General features: G+C 43.4%; 2 protein-coding genes across 4 annotated transcripts in view; one reads left to right on the forward strand and one right to left on the reverse strand.

Moving 5' to 3' along the window:
• Positions 1–12,275: 12,275 nt before the first annotated feature.
• Positions 12,276–14,786, reverse strand: LOC138369083 (sarcoplasmic reticulum histidine-rich calcium-binding protein-like). The gene has a single exon (XM_069332015.1). The coding sequence runs from the start codon at positions 14,784–14,786 to the stop codon at positions 12,276–12,278; it is 2,511 nt and encodes an 836-aa protein (XP_069188116.1).
• A 699-nt stretch (positions 14,787–15,485) lies between these two features.
• The window catches only part of LOC123762748 (NBAS subunit of NRZ tethering complex-like), a 504,795-nt gene continuing 501,825 nt past the window's right edge, over positions 15,486–18,455 (forward strand). For all 3 annotated transcript variants that reach the window (XM_069332294.1, XM_069332295.1, XM_045749508.2), the window contains exon 1: positions 15,486–15,655. In XM_069332294.1, the coding sequence (XP_069188395.1) occupies positions 15,566–15,655 (90 nt within the window). In that variant the 5' untranslated portion in view covers positions 15,486–15,565. The remainder of the gene's footprint in view (positions 15,656–18,455) is intronic.

The raw sequence follows: 18,455 nt of genomic DNA on the forward strand, positions 1-18,455 counted from the left end.
TCCTAATAGCAGCTTTGTGTTGAGTAATTAGAGGACGTAAATGATTTTGGGTAGTAGAGCCCCAAGCACAAATACCATAGTTGAGATATGGATAGATAAGGGAGTAATAGAGAGTCACCAGGGCAGGGCGTGGTACATAATATCTGATCTTAGAAAGAATGCCCACAGTTTTTGAAACACTTTTGATATATTTAGAATGTGTCCCTGGAAATTCAGCTTGTGGTCAATGAGAATGCCAAGGAATTTGCCATCTAATTTGTTACAAATTTGGGTATTGTTTATATTGAGATTTATTTGATTAGAGGATTTATTGCCAAACAGAATATAGAAAGTTTTGTCAATGTTAAGGGTGAGTTTGTTGGCAGTTAGCCAAAGATGGACTTTATTTAGCTCAGTATTTACTGTGGCATTTAGAGCAAGGGGGTCAGGACTGGAGTAAATGAAGGTTGTGTCGTCAACAAATAGAATTGGTTTGAGGTGTTGGGAGGCATTAGGAAGGTCATTAATGTAGATGAGAAAGAGGAGAGGGCCAAGTATGCTGCCCTGAGGAACACCAATGTTGATGGGTAGGGTGGGAGAAATTGTATTATTCACAGAAACATACTGGAGCCTGTCAGTAAGGTAAGATTTGAGGTATTGCAGGGAGTGTCCTCTGACTCCATAATGATGTAATTTAAGAAGAAGGTTTTGGTGGTTGACAGTGTCAAAAGCTTTACGCAGGTCCACAAATAACCCAACAGGGAACTCATTTTTATCAAGAGCTGTATGAATCGAGTTAAGCATACTAATAAGTGCATCGTTAGTGCTTTTTTTGGGTCTGAAGCCATATTGGCAAGGGCTAAGTATATTGTGTTTGGCTAGATACGAGTAAAGCTGCTTATAGATTAGTTTTTCAAAAAATTTTGACAAGTTTGGCAGGATTGATATAGGTCTGTAGTTGTTAACATCTGTGAGATCACCACATTTGTGGACAGGCGTTAGAGCATAAAAACACCAAATGAACAATTGGTGATATTTTATATTTTTTCAGCTGATTTGAAAATCTGAAGTTTTCAATATTCAGTTTTATAATTATTTTTTATTTTATTGTTTTTCAAGTTACGATATGATTTACACAAAGTTGGAGCATTTGCCTAGTAGATCATGCACAAAACATTTGAAAGCATTTGAGCAAGTTTTAAAAACTGAGTTATATGCCTCATCGCCTGTGTGAATTTTGAGCAGCCTAAAGGGTTAAGGTGGCGATTGCAGGGCGTATTTACGATACACCCCTGGGGGACCCCTGTCTTGTTGGGTGCCCTATCCTTTAATTGTGGCTCCATGGTGTGTATGGGGCTTATTCGTGGATGAATTCTTTTCTGTTCGTTTTTATGCCTTTTTCTGACCCTCCTTTAACTTCTCAGACTTGTGGGGTAGGCGACCAGGCCACTGAGTCGGACTGTGCTGGAAGGCAGGGCTCTGTAGCCCCCGTTACATTGGACCCTGACCATATTCCTTCATGGACTCTCCTGACTACCTCTTTCTGCTCCCCTTCCACCTCTGTGGTGGTGTTGAGCCCCAAGCCCCCAATGGTGACCACTTCCTGCGTGGTTCCATCTTTCATTGTCATAACTGCACCTTTTACCCCCTCTCTTACCAGAGGTGCTCGGCGCCATTACTTCTGCACTCGCACGTACATGATTCCTTCCCAATCTCCTTTTTTCCAGGATTTTTTTTTTAGGTCCTGCTATGTGGACTAAGTATTTTGATCCTAGTCATGTTGACCTTACTCGTCCTTATGATTTATTCCTCTATAAGCACCTTGTTGATTTGGTGGATACGTTTGTCATCTTTAACCTCACCCACACTGGTACCCGTGTGGTTGCAGCCCCTTATCAGGAAGCGGCTGACTGCTTGGCTTCATTGTCCTGCATTGGGAAGTTCCCTGTTGAGATCTCCAAAAATACTTGTTTGAATGCCAGCATTGGCACGGTTCTCCTGCACCATGTTACGACTGGTGATAGGGAACAGAAAGACTGCCATCAGGATAATAAGTGTATCCTTGAGGTCCAAGGCCATTCTATCCTCCAGATAGATACCTTCACTCGACTCCCTCGTGGTCGTCGTTTTTAGCCTCTTCGCATTGTGAAACACCTGCTGTGTGTTGGGGCGTTAGCCAGGAGTACCAGTACTTCGTGCTGCATGCACTTAGGGTTCTCTTCCCTAGGCGCCCTGTAAGTATATCTCTTGGGCCTTGGGATTTCTTCAGTGGGGCATTTTGGGTATTCACTGTTTTAGGTGTTGCTGTCTCTTGACATCGGCCTCGCCCGCGTGGCAGGAGCAGGAGTGAATGCATGACCTAGAGAGAGAGAGAGAAGATTAAGCCACCCAAAAGGTGGCTTGGGCATGAATAGCCCATAAGTGGTGGCCCTTTTGAGCCATTTCCAGTATCAGTAGATGATACTGGAGATCTGTGGAGGTGCGACTGCACCCTGCGTGACGGGAGATGTCTCCCGTACCAAATGCATGACCTCTCTTCCCAACTTTATATATGCCCCCTTGCCCTGCTCGCACAGCGCCTGCGGATCGCACTGTGCCAGTGTCTCTTTCCTGCCATCAGAAATTCTTCTGCTTTCCTGTGTAAAGCATTGGCCATTTTCTGATCAGGAAGAATAAAACACACCAACAGCATGGGGGCCTATTTATTAAGTAATATAAATACTGTATTTATTCATGTAAAGTACATACATACAAGGTGAGATACAAAAAGTTGATGGATTTATAGATAGAGCTAGTACATACAATGCCTAAAGCCACTTTTACGCAAAGTGTTTCGGGCAGAAAAAACACTAAAGACTAAAACTTAATACTAATTGAGATTAAAGTATAAATTGTGTTGAGAAAAAATAAAAAAATTAAAAAAAGGGGGGAAACATGGCAGAAAACAAAACAAAAAAATACAATTTGGTCAACAAAGACCATTGTTTAAAATAGTAGACATGGGTTGACATTTTGGGGATGAGGTAGGTTACATGGAGTTAATTAGGTAGTACTTAGTTTTTATCTTAAATTGGTTGGGAGAGGTACAGTCTTTAACATAATTGGGATGGTCATTCCACATTCTGGGTCCCTTGATTTGTAAAGCATTTCTAGTTTGATTAAGTCACACTCTTGGAATATCAAATAGGTATTTGTTTCTGGTGTGGTGGTCATGGGATCTGTTACAACCTTCTAGGAAGCTTTTAAGGTCAGGATTGGCATTACAGTTCAGCGTTTTATATATGTAAAATACACATGAGAGGATGTGCAGTAACTTAATATCTAACATATTCAGAGATTTGAGTAAGGGTACCGAGTGATGTCCGGGGCCAGAGTTGGATATTGTCCTAATAGCAGCTTTGTGCTGAGTAATTAGAGGACGTAAATGATTTTGGGTAGTAGAACCCCAAGCACAAATACCATAGATGAGATAAGAATAGATGAGAGAGAAATAGTGTCACCAGGGCAGGGCGAGGTACATAATATCTGGTCTTAGAAAGAATGCCAGTTTTTTATTTTATTTATATATTTAGAATGTTTCCCTGGAAATTCAGGTTCTGGTCAATGAGAACACCAAGGAATTTGCCATCTACTTTGTTACAAATTTGGGTAATGTTAATCCTGAGATTTATTTAAATTGAAGATTTATTGCCAAACAAAATATAGAATGTTTTGTCAATATTAAGGGCGAGTTTGTTGGCAGTTAACCAGTGATGGACTTCATTTAGCTCAGTATTCACTGTGGCATTTAGAGCAAGGGGGTCAGGACTGCAGTAAATGAAGGTTGTGTCGTCAGCAAATAGAATTGGTTTGAGATGTTGGGAGGCATTTGGAAGGTCATTAATGTAGATTAGAAAGAGGAGAGGGCCAAGTATGCTGCCCTGAGGAACACCAATGTTGATGGGTAGGGTGGGAGAAATTGAATTATTCACAGAAATGTACTGGAGCCTGTCAGTAAGGTAGGACTGACGGTATTGCAGGGAGTGACCTCTGACTCCATAATGATGTAATTTAAAAAGGTTTTGGTGGTTGACAGTGTCAAAAGCCTTACGTAGGTCCACAAATATCCCAACAGGGAACTCATTTTTATCAAGAGCTGCATGTATCAAGTTAATCATACTAATAAGTGCATCGTTAGTGCTTTTTGGGGGTCTGAAGCCATATTGACAAGAACTTAGTATATTGTGTTTGGCTAGATAAGAGTAAAGCTGCTTATAGATTAGTTTTTCAAATATTTTTGACAAGTTTGGCAGAATTGATATAGGTCTGAAGTTGTTGACATCAGTGAGATCACCACATTTGTGGACTGGGGTTGCTCTCGCTTTTATTAGAATATCTGGAAAGGTTTGGAGTTCAAGTGACTTGTTGTAGAGCAATGCAATGTCAGAGGCTAAAGATCTGGAGTTTTTTTTGTAGATTAGAGTTGGTATCTCCGCAAGGGCACTAGACTTGGTCTTAAGGGAAAGTTTAGTTTAGTTCATTTATTATGCACCCCATACCCATCTTGTGGGCGGTAGTGGAAAGGGTTACAGAGGCACTTAATGGGCTCAGGGACTGAACCCCACAATTCATTTAGCTAAGCAAGTTACAATCTTGATGAGCTAGTTACAAAATTCAATATAAGTCGTCACATCAACAATGGGTTCGAGATCTACCTCAAGTACAGGTTCTAAATTAAGCAACTGACATGTGTGGAGAACTAGTGTCACAATTGATATGTTTGTCCTGCGTGAATAGTTACAATCACTTAGTTACTACCTACAGTTAGCAAACTGGGGATATTTGGCTAAAATTCCTGGTAACAGATCATTTTATAAATAAATAAATAAAATAGTCACTGCTTTCACAACAAAAGCGGTTAAGTTCTGCGAAGAAGAAAATGTATTACCATGATTTGGAGACTAACCGACTAAGTAGCGCGCGCGCAGCGAGTGGGGTACTAACAAGCGAACCGCGGTCTCAGCGACCTCTTGCTCGCCTCCGCCTCGCCAGTTACACATTTAGGTAGGGTACATACATACAAGAGATTTTACAAAGATTGATGGATTTATAGATAGAGCTAGTACATACAATGCCTAAAGCCACTATTACGCAAAGCGTTTCGGGCATGAAAAACATTAATGACTAAAACTTAAAACTAATTGAGTATAAAGAATAAAATGTGTTGAGAACAAATAAAAATAGAGATAAAAAAGGGGGGGACATGGCTGAAAAAGCAGCACAAATACAATTAGGTCGACAAACAGCGTTGTTTAAAAAAAAAAACAGACATGGGTTGACAATAGAGGGGTAAGGTAGGTTACAGGGAATTTATTAGGTATAGCTTCGTTTTTATCTTAAACTGGTTGAGAGAGGTACAGTCTTTAACATGGTTGGGAAGGTCATTCCACATTCTGGGTCCCTTGATTTGTAGAGCATTTCTAGTTTGATTAAGTCGTACTCTTGGAATATCAAAACTGTATTTATTTCTGGTGTGGTGCTCATGGGGTCTGTTACAACCTTCAATGAAGCTTTTGAGGTCAGGATTGGCATTACAGTTTAGCGTTTTATATATGTATAATACACATGAGAGAATGTGCAGTGACTTAATATCTAACATATTCAGAGATTTGAGTAAGGGTACAGAGTGATGTCTGGGGCCAGAGTTGGATATTGTCCTAATAGCAGCTTTGTGTTGAGTAATTAGAGGACGTAAATCATTTTGAGTAGTAGAACCCCAAGCACAAATACCATAGTTGAGATATGGATAGATGAAGGAGTAATAGAGCGTCACCAGGGCAGGGCGGGGTACATAATATCTGATCTTAGAAAGAATGCCAACAGTTTTTGAAACTTTTTTTTTATATATTTAGAATGTGTCCCTGGAAATTCAGCTTGTGGTGAATGAGAACGTCAAGGAACTTGCCATGAATACATCAGTGGAATGAATACATCAGTGGAATTAGCGGGCGTTAGGTACAGAGACTGTGGGTAGTTACCTGTAAGATAGTCCTGAACATTAGTACTGGAAAATGGAATATCATTAGCAAGGGATGACCCAATGGATGAGAAGAACCTATTGAATTCAATAGCAGTATTGGCTGAAAGCAGACCATCGTTATTGGACAGGATTATTGGTTTGTTATTTAAAATCTTTTTTTGATTCCAATATTTGTGAAATTGTGCTCCATGTTTTCTTGATGTTGCCCTTTGTTTGAGTAAATTTATCTTCTTAGTATTTAATTTTGGCTCTTCTAATTATTTTAGATAGTAATGATGAGTAATTCTTTGAAAGTTCTTTGGAGAAGATTCCTAACCTATACTTCTTCTCAAGTTCATGTTTCTTATTAATTGATTTAAGTATCCCCTTTGCAAGCCAAGGATTGTTTAGCCTTTTAGTTGTGACTTGTTTCGTTAGCATAGGACAGTGGGTGTTGTAAAGGCTGAGAATTTTTTGAAGAAAAGATTGCACTGCTAGGTTGATGTCCCCTATGGTACCTAATTCGGACTCCCAGTTGACATTAGCAGCAGCAGCCTATAGAAGTTTCATTGTGCAGCCTAAAGCTTATCTTCCTTGTATCTAGAGGTGGTTTATTAATGTTAGGAGAAATGTGGGGTAATGGTCTGTAGTGCTATCAGTGATTATCCCTGAAGTAAGCGGAGAGGTTATGTTGGTCCAGATGTGATCAAGAGCCGTGGCAGTACTATCAGTGATTCTAGTAGGTCTAGTGACTAAGGGTATGAGGAAGCAGGAATTCATACAATACAATACAATACAATACAATACAATTTTATTTAGGTAAGGTACATACATACAATAAATATTTACAAGGATTGTTTAACTTATAGGTATAGCTAGTACATACAATGCCTAAAGCCACTATTACGCAAAGCGTTTCGGGCATGATAAACTTAAATGACAAGCTTAATACTAATTGAGCATAATGAGTAGAATGAAAACAAGAAATGAAAACATAGATGAAAAAGCAGCACAAATACAATTATGTCGACAAACAGCGCTCTTTAAAGAAAAAAACAGACATTGGTTGACAATAGAAGGGTAAGGTAGGTTACAGGGAATTTATTAGGTATAGCTTCGCTTTTAACTTAAACTGGTTGAGAGAGGTACAGTCTTTAACATGGTTGGGAAGGTCATTCCACATTCTGGGCCCCTTGATTTGTAGAGCATTTCTAGTTTGATTAAGTCGTACTCTAGGAATATCAAAACTGTATTTATTTCTGGTGTGATGCTCATGGGTTCTGATACAACCTTCTATGAAGCTTTTGAGATCAGGATTGGCATTATAGTTTAGCGTTTTATATATGTATAATACACATGAGAGAATGTGCAGTGACTTAATGTCTAACATATTCAGAGATTTAAGTAGGGATACCGAGTGGTGTCTGGGGCCAGAATTGGATATTGTCCTAATAGCAGCTTTGTGTTGAGTAATTAGAGGACGTAAGTGATTTTGGGTAGTAGAGCCCCAAGCACAAATACCATAGTTGAGATATGGATAGATAAGGGAGTAATAGAGAGTCACCAGGGCAGGGCGTGGTACATAATATCTGATCTTAGAAAGAATGCCCACAGTTTTTGAAACTTTTTTTGATATGTTTAGAATGTGTCCCTGGAAATTCAGCTTGTGGTCAATGAGAATGCCAAGGAATTTGCCATCTAATTTGTTACAAATTTGGGTATTGTTTATTTTGAGATTTATTTGATTAGAGGATTTATTGCCAAACAGAATATAAAAGGTTTTGTCAATGTTAAGGGTGAGTTTGTTGGCAGTTAGCCACAGATGGACTTTATTTCGCTCAGTATTTACTGTGGCATTTAGAGCAAGGGGATCAGGACTGGAGTAAATGAAGGTTGTGTCGTCAGCAAATAGAATTGGTTTGAGGAGTTGGGAGGCATTTGGAAGGTCATTAATGTAGATGAGAAAGAGGAGAGGGCCAAGTATGCTGCCCTGGGGAACACCAATGTTGATGGGTAGGGTGGGAGAAATTGTATTATTCACAGAAACATATTGGAGCCTGTCAGTAAGGTAGGATTTGAGGTATTGTAGGGAGTGTCCTCTGACTCCATAATGATGTAATTTAAGAAGAAGGTTTTGGTGGTTGACAGTGTCAAAAGCTTTACGCAGGTCCACAAACAACCCAACAGAGAACTCATTTTTATCAAGAGCTGTATGAATCGAGTTAAGCATACTAATAAGTGCATCGTTAGTGCTTTTTTGGGTCTGAAGCCATATTGGCAAGGGCTAAGTATATTGAGTTTGGCTAGATATGAGTAAAGCTGCTTATAGATTAGTTTTTCAAAAATTTTTGACAAGTTTGGCAGGATAGATATAGGTCTGTAGTTGTTAACATCTGTGAGATTACCACATTTGTGGACAGGCGTTACTCTCGCTTTTTTTAGAATATCTGGGAAGGTTTGGAGTTCAAGTGACTTGTTGAAGAGCAAAGCAATAGCAGGGGCTAAAGATCTGGAGGCTTTTTTGTAAATTAAAGTTGGTATCTCCTCAAGGGCACCAGACATGGTTTTAAGGGAAAGGATTATCTCATTGACGTCAGTGGAATTAATAGGCTTTAGGTACAGAGACTGTGGATAGTTACCTGAAAGATAGTCATTAATGTCTGTACTGGAAGATGGAATATCATTTGCAAGGGATGAACCAATGGAAGAGAAGAACCTATTGAACTCAGTAGCAGAATCAGAGGCTGAAAGCTGACCATCGTTATTAGACAGGAGAGTCGGTTTGTTATTTAAAGACTTCTTTGATCCCAATATTTGAGAAATTGTTCTCCAAGTTTGTTTAATGTTGCTCTTTATTTGGGTAAATTTATCTTCGTAGTATTTAGTTTTGGCTCGTCTAATTATCTTAGACAGCAATAATGAGTAATTCTTTGAGAATTCTTTGGAGACAATTCCTAACCTATACTTCTTCTCAAGGTCATGTTTTTTATTAATAGATCTAGATGTTGACAGTTGTTGTTACAGTTGATGAAGCTAACAGCAGTAGGGTGTTCAGGCTCGCAGAGGTCAATATTAAAGTCCCCTGCGATAATTAGATTGTTTTTGTTCAGTCTGTTATCTAGTATTAGATTTCTAAGGTTTGAGTTGAATTCTATCACATCAGTGTTAGGAATTCTGTAGACTGCTCCCACAGTCAGGACAGACTCACTACCCTTGACTCTGAAACAGGCAAATATATACTCTCAACAAGGGTCTCTAGTTTTAATTACTTTTAAGCAAGTCAGTTCTTGGTGGTAGTAAAGAGAAGTACCACCACCTCTTTGTACAGGACGACAATTGTGAATAGCTGAGTAGTTAGGTATGTTGTAGAGTTGAGTAGTATCCTCTTTTAACCACGTTTCAGTAAACACAATAAAAGAGAATATGTTGTCAACTGTTTGAATCAGGGCATTAACATCATTAAAGTGTTTGCTTAGAGATCTTACATTCAAGTTAATTACAGAAACATTGTGATTACATGTTAAAGCGTTGTTCACATCAAGAGCTGTATAATACCTGCAATTTTGATAATTAAAGTGATGATTGTCATAGATACTAGATAAGAGGTTTAGGTCTGGGTCAATACTAGTTTGCATAAGAGGACTGTTTGACAAAAAAAAAAATCTTATAAAAAGATCTAGATATATAAAAAAAAATTATATAACTATACACCAAATGAGGTAGGTTGCTTAAGGTACTTTCAATAGATGACCAATACAAATCGACTAACAATTACTAATTCTATAAAATAAAAACTTACTTACTATATAATATTATAATTACAATATAATTAATTACTTAAGTTACACTAAAACAAAATGAGGTAGATTAGCTAGAGGTACACTCAGGTACACTGAATGATAAAGTTTACACTAGAGGACACAGACAAAGCCAGTGGTCAAATGGAATAATGGAGTATATAAAAAATATAGCAAAACACAAGAAAAAAAGAGACAATAACAAGATGACAATTAAAAAAAAATAAAATTAAAACTTTTTGAATGGAAAAGCAGAGCTATAGTACACATTGGTCGTTAGATGAGACTATAATTTGTATAATTTGTATGTAGATGAGACTATGTAATTTGTATAATTATGTATTTGTAATAATAACTTAATGGGAACTTAAGAAAAGTAAAAATGAACTAGAATAATTAATAACAATAGATGACCAATAAAAATAAAAAAGCAATTAAGAAATCTATAAAACAAATAGTTTACTTACTATAATATTAGAAGTACATTATAGTTGAATATTAAAGTTACACTAAAACAAAATGAGGTAGAATAATTAGAGATACACTCAGGTACACTGAATGATAAAGTTTATACTCGGTTACAAGTATCTCTGGGAATTATCATTATCTGCTGATGTACACCTGACCAAATGTAAACTGTGTCAACAAAATTATTCGCACACCCTCCGTCACTATGTGATGGAGTGCGAAAAGATACGTGAATTTAGAGACAATTCTATAACCAATATTCCAGCGATGTGTCAATATTTCATTCAAAATTATCTGCTACCAGAAATTTTAGCCAAATATCCCCAGTTTGCTAACTGTAGGTAGTAACTAAGTGATTGTAACCTATCCACCGCTGCCCACTGGATGGGGGGCGGTGTGCAGGACAAACATAAATTGTGACACTAGCTCTCCACATATGTCAGTTGCTTAATTTAGAACCTGTACTTGAGGTCGATCTTGAAGCCATTGTTGATGTGACGACTTATATTGAATTTTGTAACTAGCTCATCAAGATTGTAACTTGCTTAGCTAAATGAATTGTGGGGTTCAGTCCCTGAGCCCATTATGTGCCTCTGTAACCCTTTCCACCACCGCCCACAGGATGGGTATGGGGTGCATAATAAATGAACTAAACTAACTTATACTAGAAGATACAGGCAAAGCCAGTGTACAATGGAACAAGAGAGTAAAAAAGAAAAAAAGAGACAGTAATAAAGATGGCTATTTTTTTTTAATTAGGTTTAAAATCTTTTGAAAGGAAAGGCAGAGCTATAGTGCACATTGGCATTCAAATAAGATTATAATTTGAATTCTGGTTATTCAGCAGCTATCCCACAGTCATTTAGGAAAGAATTGAGGTGAGCTTCAGTGGTTCAGTGCTGTTACATAGGGTTTTCCAGTGTCAGTCTTCCTAGCTATAATTTTACCATCTCGCACAAAATAATGTTTAATTACAGGGGGATTTTTTGCAGAAAGCACACAGTTTAAGTAAGAGATTTTGTCTGAACCTGGTCAGACATTCATTCAAATAAACAGAGGATTTACAAGAGATTGCAGATTTATAAGGTCTGACTTGCGGGAGCAGCTATCTACTTTAACTCGATTTTTCCTGTTATTTATACCAGGTGATTTGATACCCACTCTATAAGCTGATTTGATGTCACTTGTTTTGATTGAATACCTTATCTTATCCTGCACTTCGTTGGATCACGATGGCAGCACAGTCTTCTCCTTCAGATTCTTGGGGAAAATCACGTGAAGAGATAACGACAGAATCAAGGAGTTTATGTTGGTCTGATTCGTCTTGGGTAATAGTGTGTTGCTGTTGAAGGTTGTTAAGATGGTTTTGAAACTGTTGTAGCAACGGTTCCTGTTTTCTAGTGGTTTCTGCTGGTTTAAAGTCAGTAACTGTGGTCTTGAGAGAGTTTAATTCTAGTTGGAGGAGGTCGACAGATCTTGATTAATTTTGAGCATTGCTGAAGCTTCACTTCGCATGTTAATTATTAAGTCCGATTGCTATTGGATTACTGACAGTTGGTCTTCATGTATTTGGGTTAATAACTTGAGCCATGGGTTATCAGCAAAGCGCTTGTAATCGGAACAAGGGGCAGCAGCTCGTTTAAGTTGATCCATACGGCTGTGGTCGGCTGTGATCCATTGCGGTCGATCTCGAACCCATTTTTGATGTGACGACTTATACTGAATTTTGTAACTAGATCATCAAGATTGTAACTTGCTTAGCTAAATGAATTGTGAGGTTCAGTCCCTGAGCCCATTATGTGCCTCTGTAACCCTTTCCACTACCGCCCACAAGATGGGTACGGGGTGCATAATAAATGGACTAAACTAAACTTATGTTTTTTCTTACCCCCAATGTACTTTCTTGTATATAAATAAATAAATAAATAAATAAATAAATAAATAAATAAATAAATAAATAAATAAATAAATAAATAAATAAATAAATAAATAAGGAGGGGGGAAAAGATGAAAACAAACAGCCCCAGGTCACACTACCGGACCCAAGAGAATTCCAGCAGGGAAGTAGGAAGACGCCCCCTGTTCTCCTCCATGTGGCCGCTCCCCCTGTCCTCCTCCATGTGGCCGCTCCCCCTGTCCTCCTCCATGTGGCCGCTCCCCCTGTCCTCCTCCATGTGGCCGCTCCCCCTGTCCTCCTCCATGTGGCCGCTCCCCCTGTCCTCCTCCATGTGGCCGCTCCCCCTGTCCTCCTCCATGTGGCCGCTCCCCCTGTCCTCCTCCATGTGGCCGCTCCCCCTGTCCTCCTCCATGTGGCCGCTCCCCCTGTCCTCCTCCATGTGGCCGCTCCCCCTGTCCTCCTCCATGTGGCCGCTCCCCCTGTCCTCCTCCATGTGGCCGCTCCCCCTGTCCTCCTCCATGTGGCCGCTCCCCCTGTCCTCCTCCATGTGGCCGCTCCCCCTGTCCTCCTCCATGTGGCCGCTCCCCCTGTCCTCCTCCATGTGGCCGCTCCCCCTGTCCTCCTCCATGTGGCCGCTCCCCCTGTCCTCCTCCATGTGGCCGCTCCCCCTGTCCTCCTCCATGTGGCCGCTCCCCCTGTCCTCCTCCATGTGGCCGCTCCCCCTGTCCTCCTCCATGTGGCCGCTCCCCCTGTCCTCCTCCATGTGGCCGCTCCCCCTGTCCTCCTCCATGTGGCCGCTCCCCCTGTCCTCCTCCATGTGGCCGCTCCCCCTGTCCTCCTCCATGTGGCCGCTCCCCCTGTCTTCCTCCATGTGGCCGCTCCCCCTGTCCTCCTCCGTGTGGCCGCTCCCCCTGTCCTCCTCCATGTGGCCGCTCCCCCTGTCCTCCTCCATGTGGCCGCTCCCCCTGTCCTCCTCCATGTGGCCGCTCCCCCTGTCTTTCTCCATGTGGCCGCTCCCCCTGTCCTCCTCCGTGTGGCCGCTCCCCCTGTCCTTCTCCATGTGGCCGCTCCCCCTGTCCTCCTCCATGTGGCCGCTCCCCCTGTCCTCCTCCATGTGGCCGCTCCCCCTGTCCTCCTCCATGTGGCCGTTCCCCCTGTCCTCCTCCATGTGGCCGCTCCCCCTGTCCTCCTCCATGTGGCCGCTCCCCCTGTCCTCCTCCATGTGGCCGCTCCCCCTGTCTTCCTCCATGTGGCCGCTCCCCCTGTCCTCCTCCATGTGGCCGCTCCCCCTGTCCTCCTCCATGTGGCCGCTCCAGCTGTCCTCCTCCATGTGGCCGCTCCCCCTGTCCTCCTCCATGTGGCCGCTGGCCCTGTCCTCCTCCATGTGGCCGCTGGCCCTGTCCTCCTCCATGTGGCCGCTCCCCCTGTCCTCCTCCATGTGGCCGCTCCCCCTGTCCTCCTCCATGTGGCCGCTGGCCCTGTCCTCCTCCATGTGGCCGCTGGCCCTGTCCTCCTCCATGTGGCCGCTCCCCCTGTCCTCCTCCATGTGGCCGCTCCCCCTGTCCTCCTCCATGTGGCCGCTCCCCCTGTCCTCCTCCATGTGGCCGCTCCAGCTGTCCTCCTCCATGTGGCCGCTCCCCCTGTCCTCCTCCATGTGGCCGCTGGCCCTGTCCTCCTCCATGTGGCCGCTGGCCCTGTCCTCCTCCATGTGGCCGCTCCCCCTGTCCTCCTCCATGTGGCCGCTCCCCCTGTCCTCCTCCATGTGGCCGCTGGCCCTGTCCTCCTCCATGTGGCCGCTGGCCCTGTCCTCCTCCATGTGGCCGCTCCCCCTGTCCTCCTCCATGTGGCCGCTCCCCCTGTCCTCCTCCATGTTTCCGCTGGCCCTGTCCTCCTCCATGTGGCCGCTGGCCCTGTCCTCCTCCATGTGGCCGCTGGCCCTGTCCACCTCCATGTGGCCGCTCGCCCTGTCCTCCTCCATGTGGCCGCTCCCCCTGTCCTCCTCCATGTGGCAGCTTGCCCTGTCCTCCTCCATGTGGCAGCTCGCCCTGTCCTCCTCCATGTGGACGCTCCCCCTGTCCTCCTCCATGTGGCAGCTCCCCCTGTCCTCCTCCATGTGGCAGCTCGCCCTGTCCTCCTCCATGTGGCAGCTCGCCCTGTTCTCCTCCATGTGGACGCTCCCCCTGTCCTCCTCCATGTGGCAGCTCGCCCTGTCCTCCTCCATGTGGCAGCTCGCCCTGTTCTCCTCCATGTGGACGCTCCCCCTGTCCTCCTCCATGTGGCGGCTCGCCCTGTCCTCCTTCATGTGGCAGCTCGCCCTGTCCTCCATGTGGCCGCTCGCCCTGTCCTCCTCCATGTGGCCGCTCCCCCTGTCCTCCTCCATGTGGACGCTCTCCCTGTTCTCCTCCATGTGGCCGCTCCCCCTGTCCTCCTCCATGTGGCCGCTCCCCCTGTCCTCTTCCATGTGGCCGCTCCCCCTGTTCTCCATGTGGCCGCTCCCTCTGTCCTCCTCCATGTGGCCGCTCCCCCTGTCCTCCTCCGTGTGGCCGCTCCCCCTGTCCTCCTCCATGTGGCCGCTCCCCCTGTTCTCCTCCATGTGGCCGCTCCCCCTGTCCTCCTCCATGTGGCCGCTCCCCCTGTCCTCCTCCATGTGGCCGCTCCCCCTGTCCTCCTCCATGTGGCCGCTCGACCGGTGGACGGAATGGACCTGGTCAGAGGACGGGTTGCCGACCCGCTAGAGGACAGTTTGGCGCGTAAAGTAGTCTCCTTGGTGTAGTGGTAAGACACTCGCCTGGCGTTCTGCGAGAGCTTTGTCATGGGTTCGTATCCTGGCCGGGGAGGATTTACTGGGCGCAAATCCTTAACTGTAGCCTCTGTTTAACTCAACAGTAAAATGTGTACTTGGTTGTAACAACGATTCTTCGTAAAAAAAAAAAAATCCTTTACCTCATCCCTGACGTCACACTTCGCTAACGTTTTGGCGACGTTTCAGTGCGAAGTCACGTTACTTTAGTTTAATTCATTTTATCGATATACACAGGGTTTCTGTCATTGACAAAAGTGATTAAACTAAAGCAACTTGACTTTGAAATTGAAACTGAAATAAGTTTATTGAGGTAAAATACACACAAAGGGATGAGGTAGCTCAAGCTATTCTCACCCCGTTCAGTACATCGTGTTAATACATACATATACACACATAACAAACAATAAACATATTACCAAACATTCTGAGAGATAAACATATACATTTCCTCCTTTACACAAGTAAGCTTGACTTGGTCTTTAAACGTCGGCCAAATTAGCGAGGAGTGTGACGTCATGGATGACGTAGGCGCCAGTTGTTTACCCTTCGCCAGGTGTTGTGTTGTGGCGGGTCGGGGATCAGCTGACGGGCTCACCACACGGGACCAGTGTCTCACCAGCACCATGGACGACTCCCACCACCTCCATCACGAGGATAATATATTGTATGAGCTGCTGGTCCACGCAGAGTGGCCCTTGGAGCAGGAAATAATCGTAAGGATCCCGGAGTGTGTGTGACAGGAGGCCACAATCTGCTACTTCACTAACCTAAGGGTCCACAATACGGTACACTTCGTACACAAAACGGGTTCGCCAACGGATTTTAAATGAAACTTAAAACTAACCCAAAACCCCATCGATATACCCTGTTCACAATTAGAAAAACCAATTTTTGTAGAAATGTTTGGGTGTTTCGTACAACACATGCTGTGGTATTAGTGGCTTTAGGTATTCCCCTAGTTGTGTTTGCGGGGGTTGAGCTCTGGCTCTTTGGTCCCGCCTCTCGACTGTCACTCAACTGGTGTACAGATTCCTGAGCCTACTGGGCTCTATTATATCTACATTTGAAACTGTGTATGGAGTCAGCCTCCACCACAACACTACTTAATGCATTCCATTTATTAACTACTCTGACACTGAAAAAATTCTTTCTAACGTCTCTGTGGCTCATCTGGGTACTAAGTTTCCACCTGTGTCCCCTTGTTCGTGTTCCACCCGTGCTGAAGAGTTTGTCTTTGTCCACCCTGTCAATTCCCCTAAGAATTTTGTAGGTGGTTATCATGTCTCCCCTTACTCTTCTGTTTTCCAGGGATGTGAGGTTCAGCTCCTTTAGCTTTTCCTTGTAGCTCATTCCTCTCAGTTCCGGGATGAGCCTGGTGGCATACCGCTGAATCTTCTCTAACTTTGTCTTGTGTTTAACTAGGTATGGACTCCAGGCTGGAGCTGCATATTCCAGGATTGGTCTGACATAAGTGGTATACAGGGTCCTGAACAATTCCTTACACAAGTTTCTAAAGGCAGTTCTGATATTGGCCAGTCTTGCATATGCCACTGATGATATCCTTTTGATGTGGACCTCTGGGGACAGGTTCGGCGTGATATCGACCCCAGATCTTTCTCTCTATTTGACTCTTGTAGGATTTCACCTCCCAGATGGTACCTTGTGTTCAGCCTTCTGCTCCCTTTGCCTAATTTCATTACTTTACACTTATCTGAGTTGAACTTTAGCAGCCATTTTCTAGACCATTTCTCCAGTTTGTCCAGATAGTCCTGTAGTCTCTGTCTATCTTCATCGGTTTTGATTCTTCTTGTAATTTTTGCATCGTCAGCAAACATTGAGAGGAATGAGTCTATACCCTCTGGAAGGTCGTTTACATGTACTAGAAACGGGATGGGTCCGAGTACAGAGCCCTGTGGGACTCTGCTGGTGACATCTCGCCACTCTGATGCCTTCCCCCTCACCGTTACTTGCCGTTTCCTATTGCTTAGATAATCCCTTATCCACTGGAGCACCTTACCTTTTACTCCTGCCTGCTGCTCCAACTTTTGTAACAGCCTTTTGTGAGGTACTGTGTCAAAGGTTTTCTGACAGTCCAAGAAAATGCAGTCTGCCCACCCTTCTCTTTCCTGCTTAATTTGTGTTGCTTGGTCATAGAATTCTATTAGGCCTGTGAGGCATGATTTACCATCTCTGAACCCATGCTGGTGGTGTGTTACAAAGCTGTTTCCCTCCAGATGGTCTACGAGCCTTTTCCTCACAATCTTCTCCATCACCTTGCATGGTATACAAGTTAGGGAAACTGGCCTGTAATTCAGTGCCTCTTGCCTGTCACCCTTTTTGTAAATTGGGACTACATTAGCTGTCTTTCAGCTTTCCGGAAGGTCTCCCGTTTCCAGTGACCTGCTATACACCATAGAGAGTGGCACACTTAGTGCTTCTGCACCTTCTTTTAGAATCCACGGTGAGATTCTGTCAGGCCCAACAGCCTTTGACACATTCAGCTCCAACAGATTCCTTTTGACCTCATCACTGGTGAGGTAATTTCCTCTAAGGTTGTTCGGTTTGCCACCTCATTTAGTGCAGGGACCTCTCCTTGTTCTATTCTGAAGACTTCCTGGAATCTCTTGTCGAGTTCTTCTCACACCTCTTTATCGTTCTCTGTGTATCTGTTCTCCCCTTTTCTCAGTTTCATCACTTGTTCCTTCACAGCAGTTTTCCTCCTGATGTGGCTGTGGAGCAGTTTTGATTGGGTCTTAGCTTTACTCGCGATGTCATTTTCATACTGCCTCTCTGCTTCTCTCCTCACTCTGATGTACTCATTTCTGGCCCTCTGGTATTTCTCCCTGCTCTCTGGTGTTCTGTTGTTCCTGTAGTTTTGCCATGTTCTTTTACTCAATTGCATTGCTGCTGCACATTCCTGGTTGAACTGCTTATTCTGTTGCTTTTCATTTTTCACTTTTTGGACTGGGATAAACATGTCTGCAGCCTCCTGACCCTTCTGAGTGACATAATCCATCATATCCTGTACAGTCTTTTCTCTGAGTTCTGTTTCCCATGGTATTCCCATTAGGAAGTACCTCATCTCGTCATAGTTTCTTCTTAGGTATAGTACATACTAGCACTATCTAGAAATCCAACATTGTTTGTAACTCATCTTGTATGTATGTACTTTTATCTGAATAAACATTTGATTTGGGTACAATTTGACCATACCCCACTCGGCCCTAATCTAACATACCCGGGGTATAATCATTTTGGACACGAGATGATTCAACGAAGTTCGTTTGTTAAAACCATATATATAGTTATTCAAGCATGTATTAACTTGGGTTAGGCTGTACAGTATTGGTCTTGGCTGAGTTAGTTTAGGTAGGTTTTAAAATTCATTGGCGAATCGTCTTGTGCATAATGTGACTTGTATCCACATGACCTAATCCACCCCAGCCTGAAGATATATGCTCTGTTGAATAATTTGTGTACAAATTAATTGTACTCCAATTTGAGAGTTGACGA

This window comes from Procambarus clarkii, chromosome 27 (genome assembly GCF_040958095.1).
Source record: "Procambarus clarkii isolate CNS0578487 chromosome 27, FALCON_Pclarkii_2.0, whole genome shotgun sequence".
In the NCBI taxonomy this organism is placed as follows: Eukaryota; Metazoa; Arthropoda; class Malacostraca; order Decapoda; family Cambaridae; genus Procambarus; species Procambarus clarkii.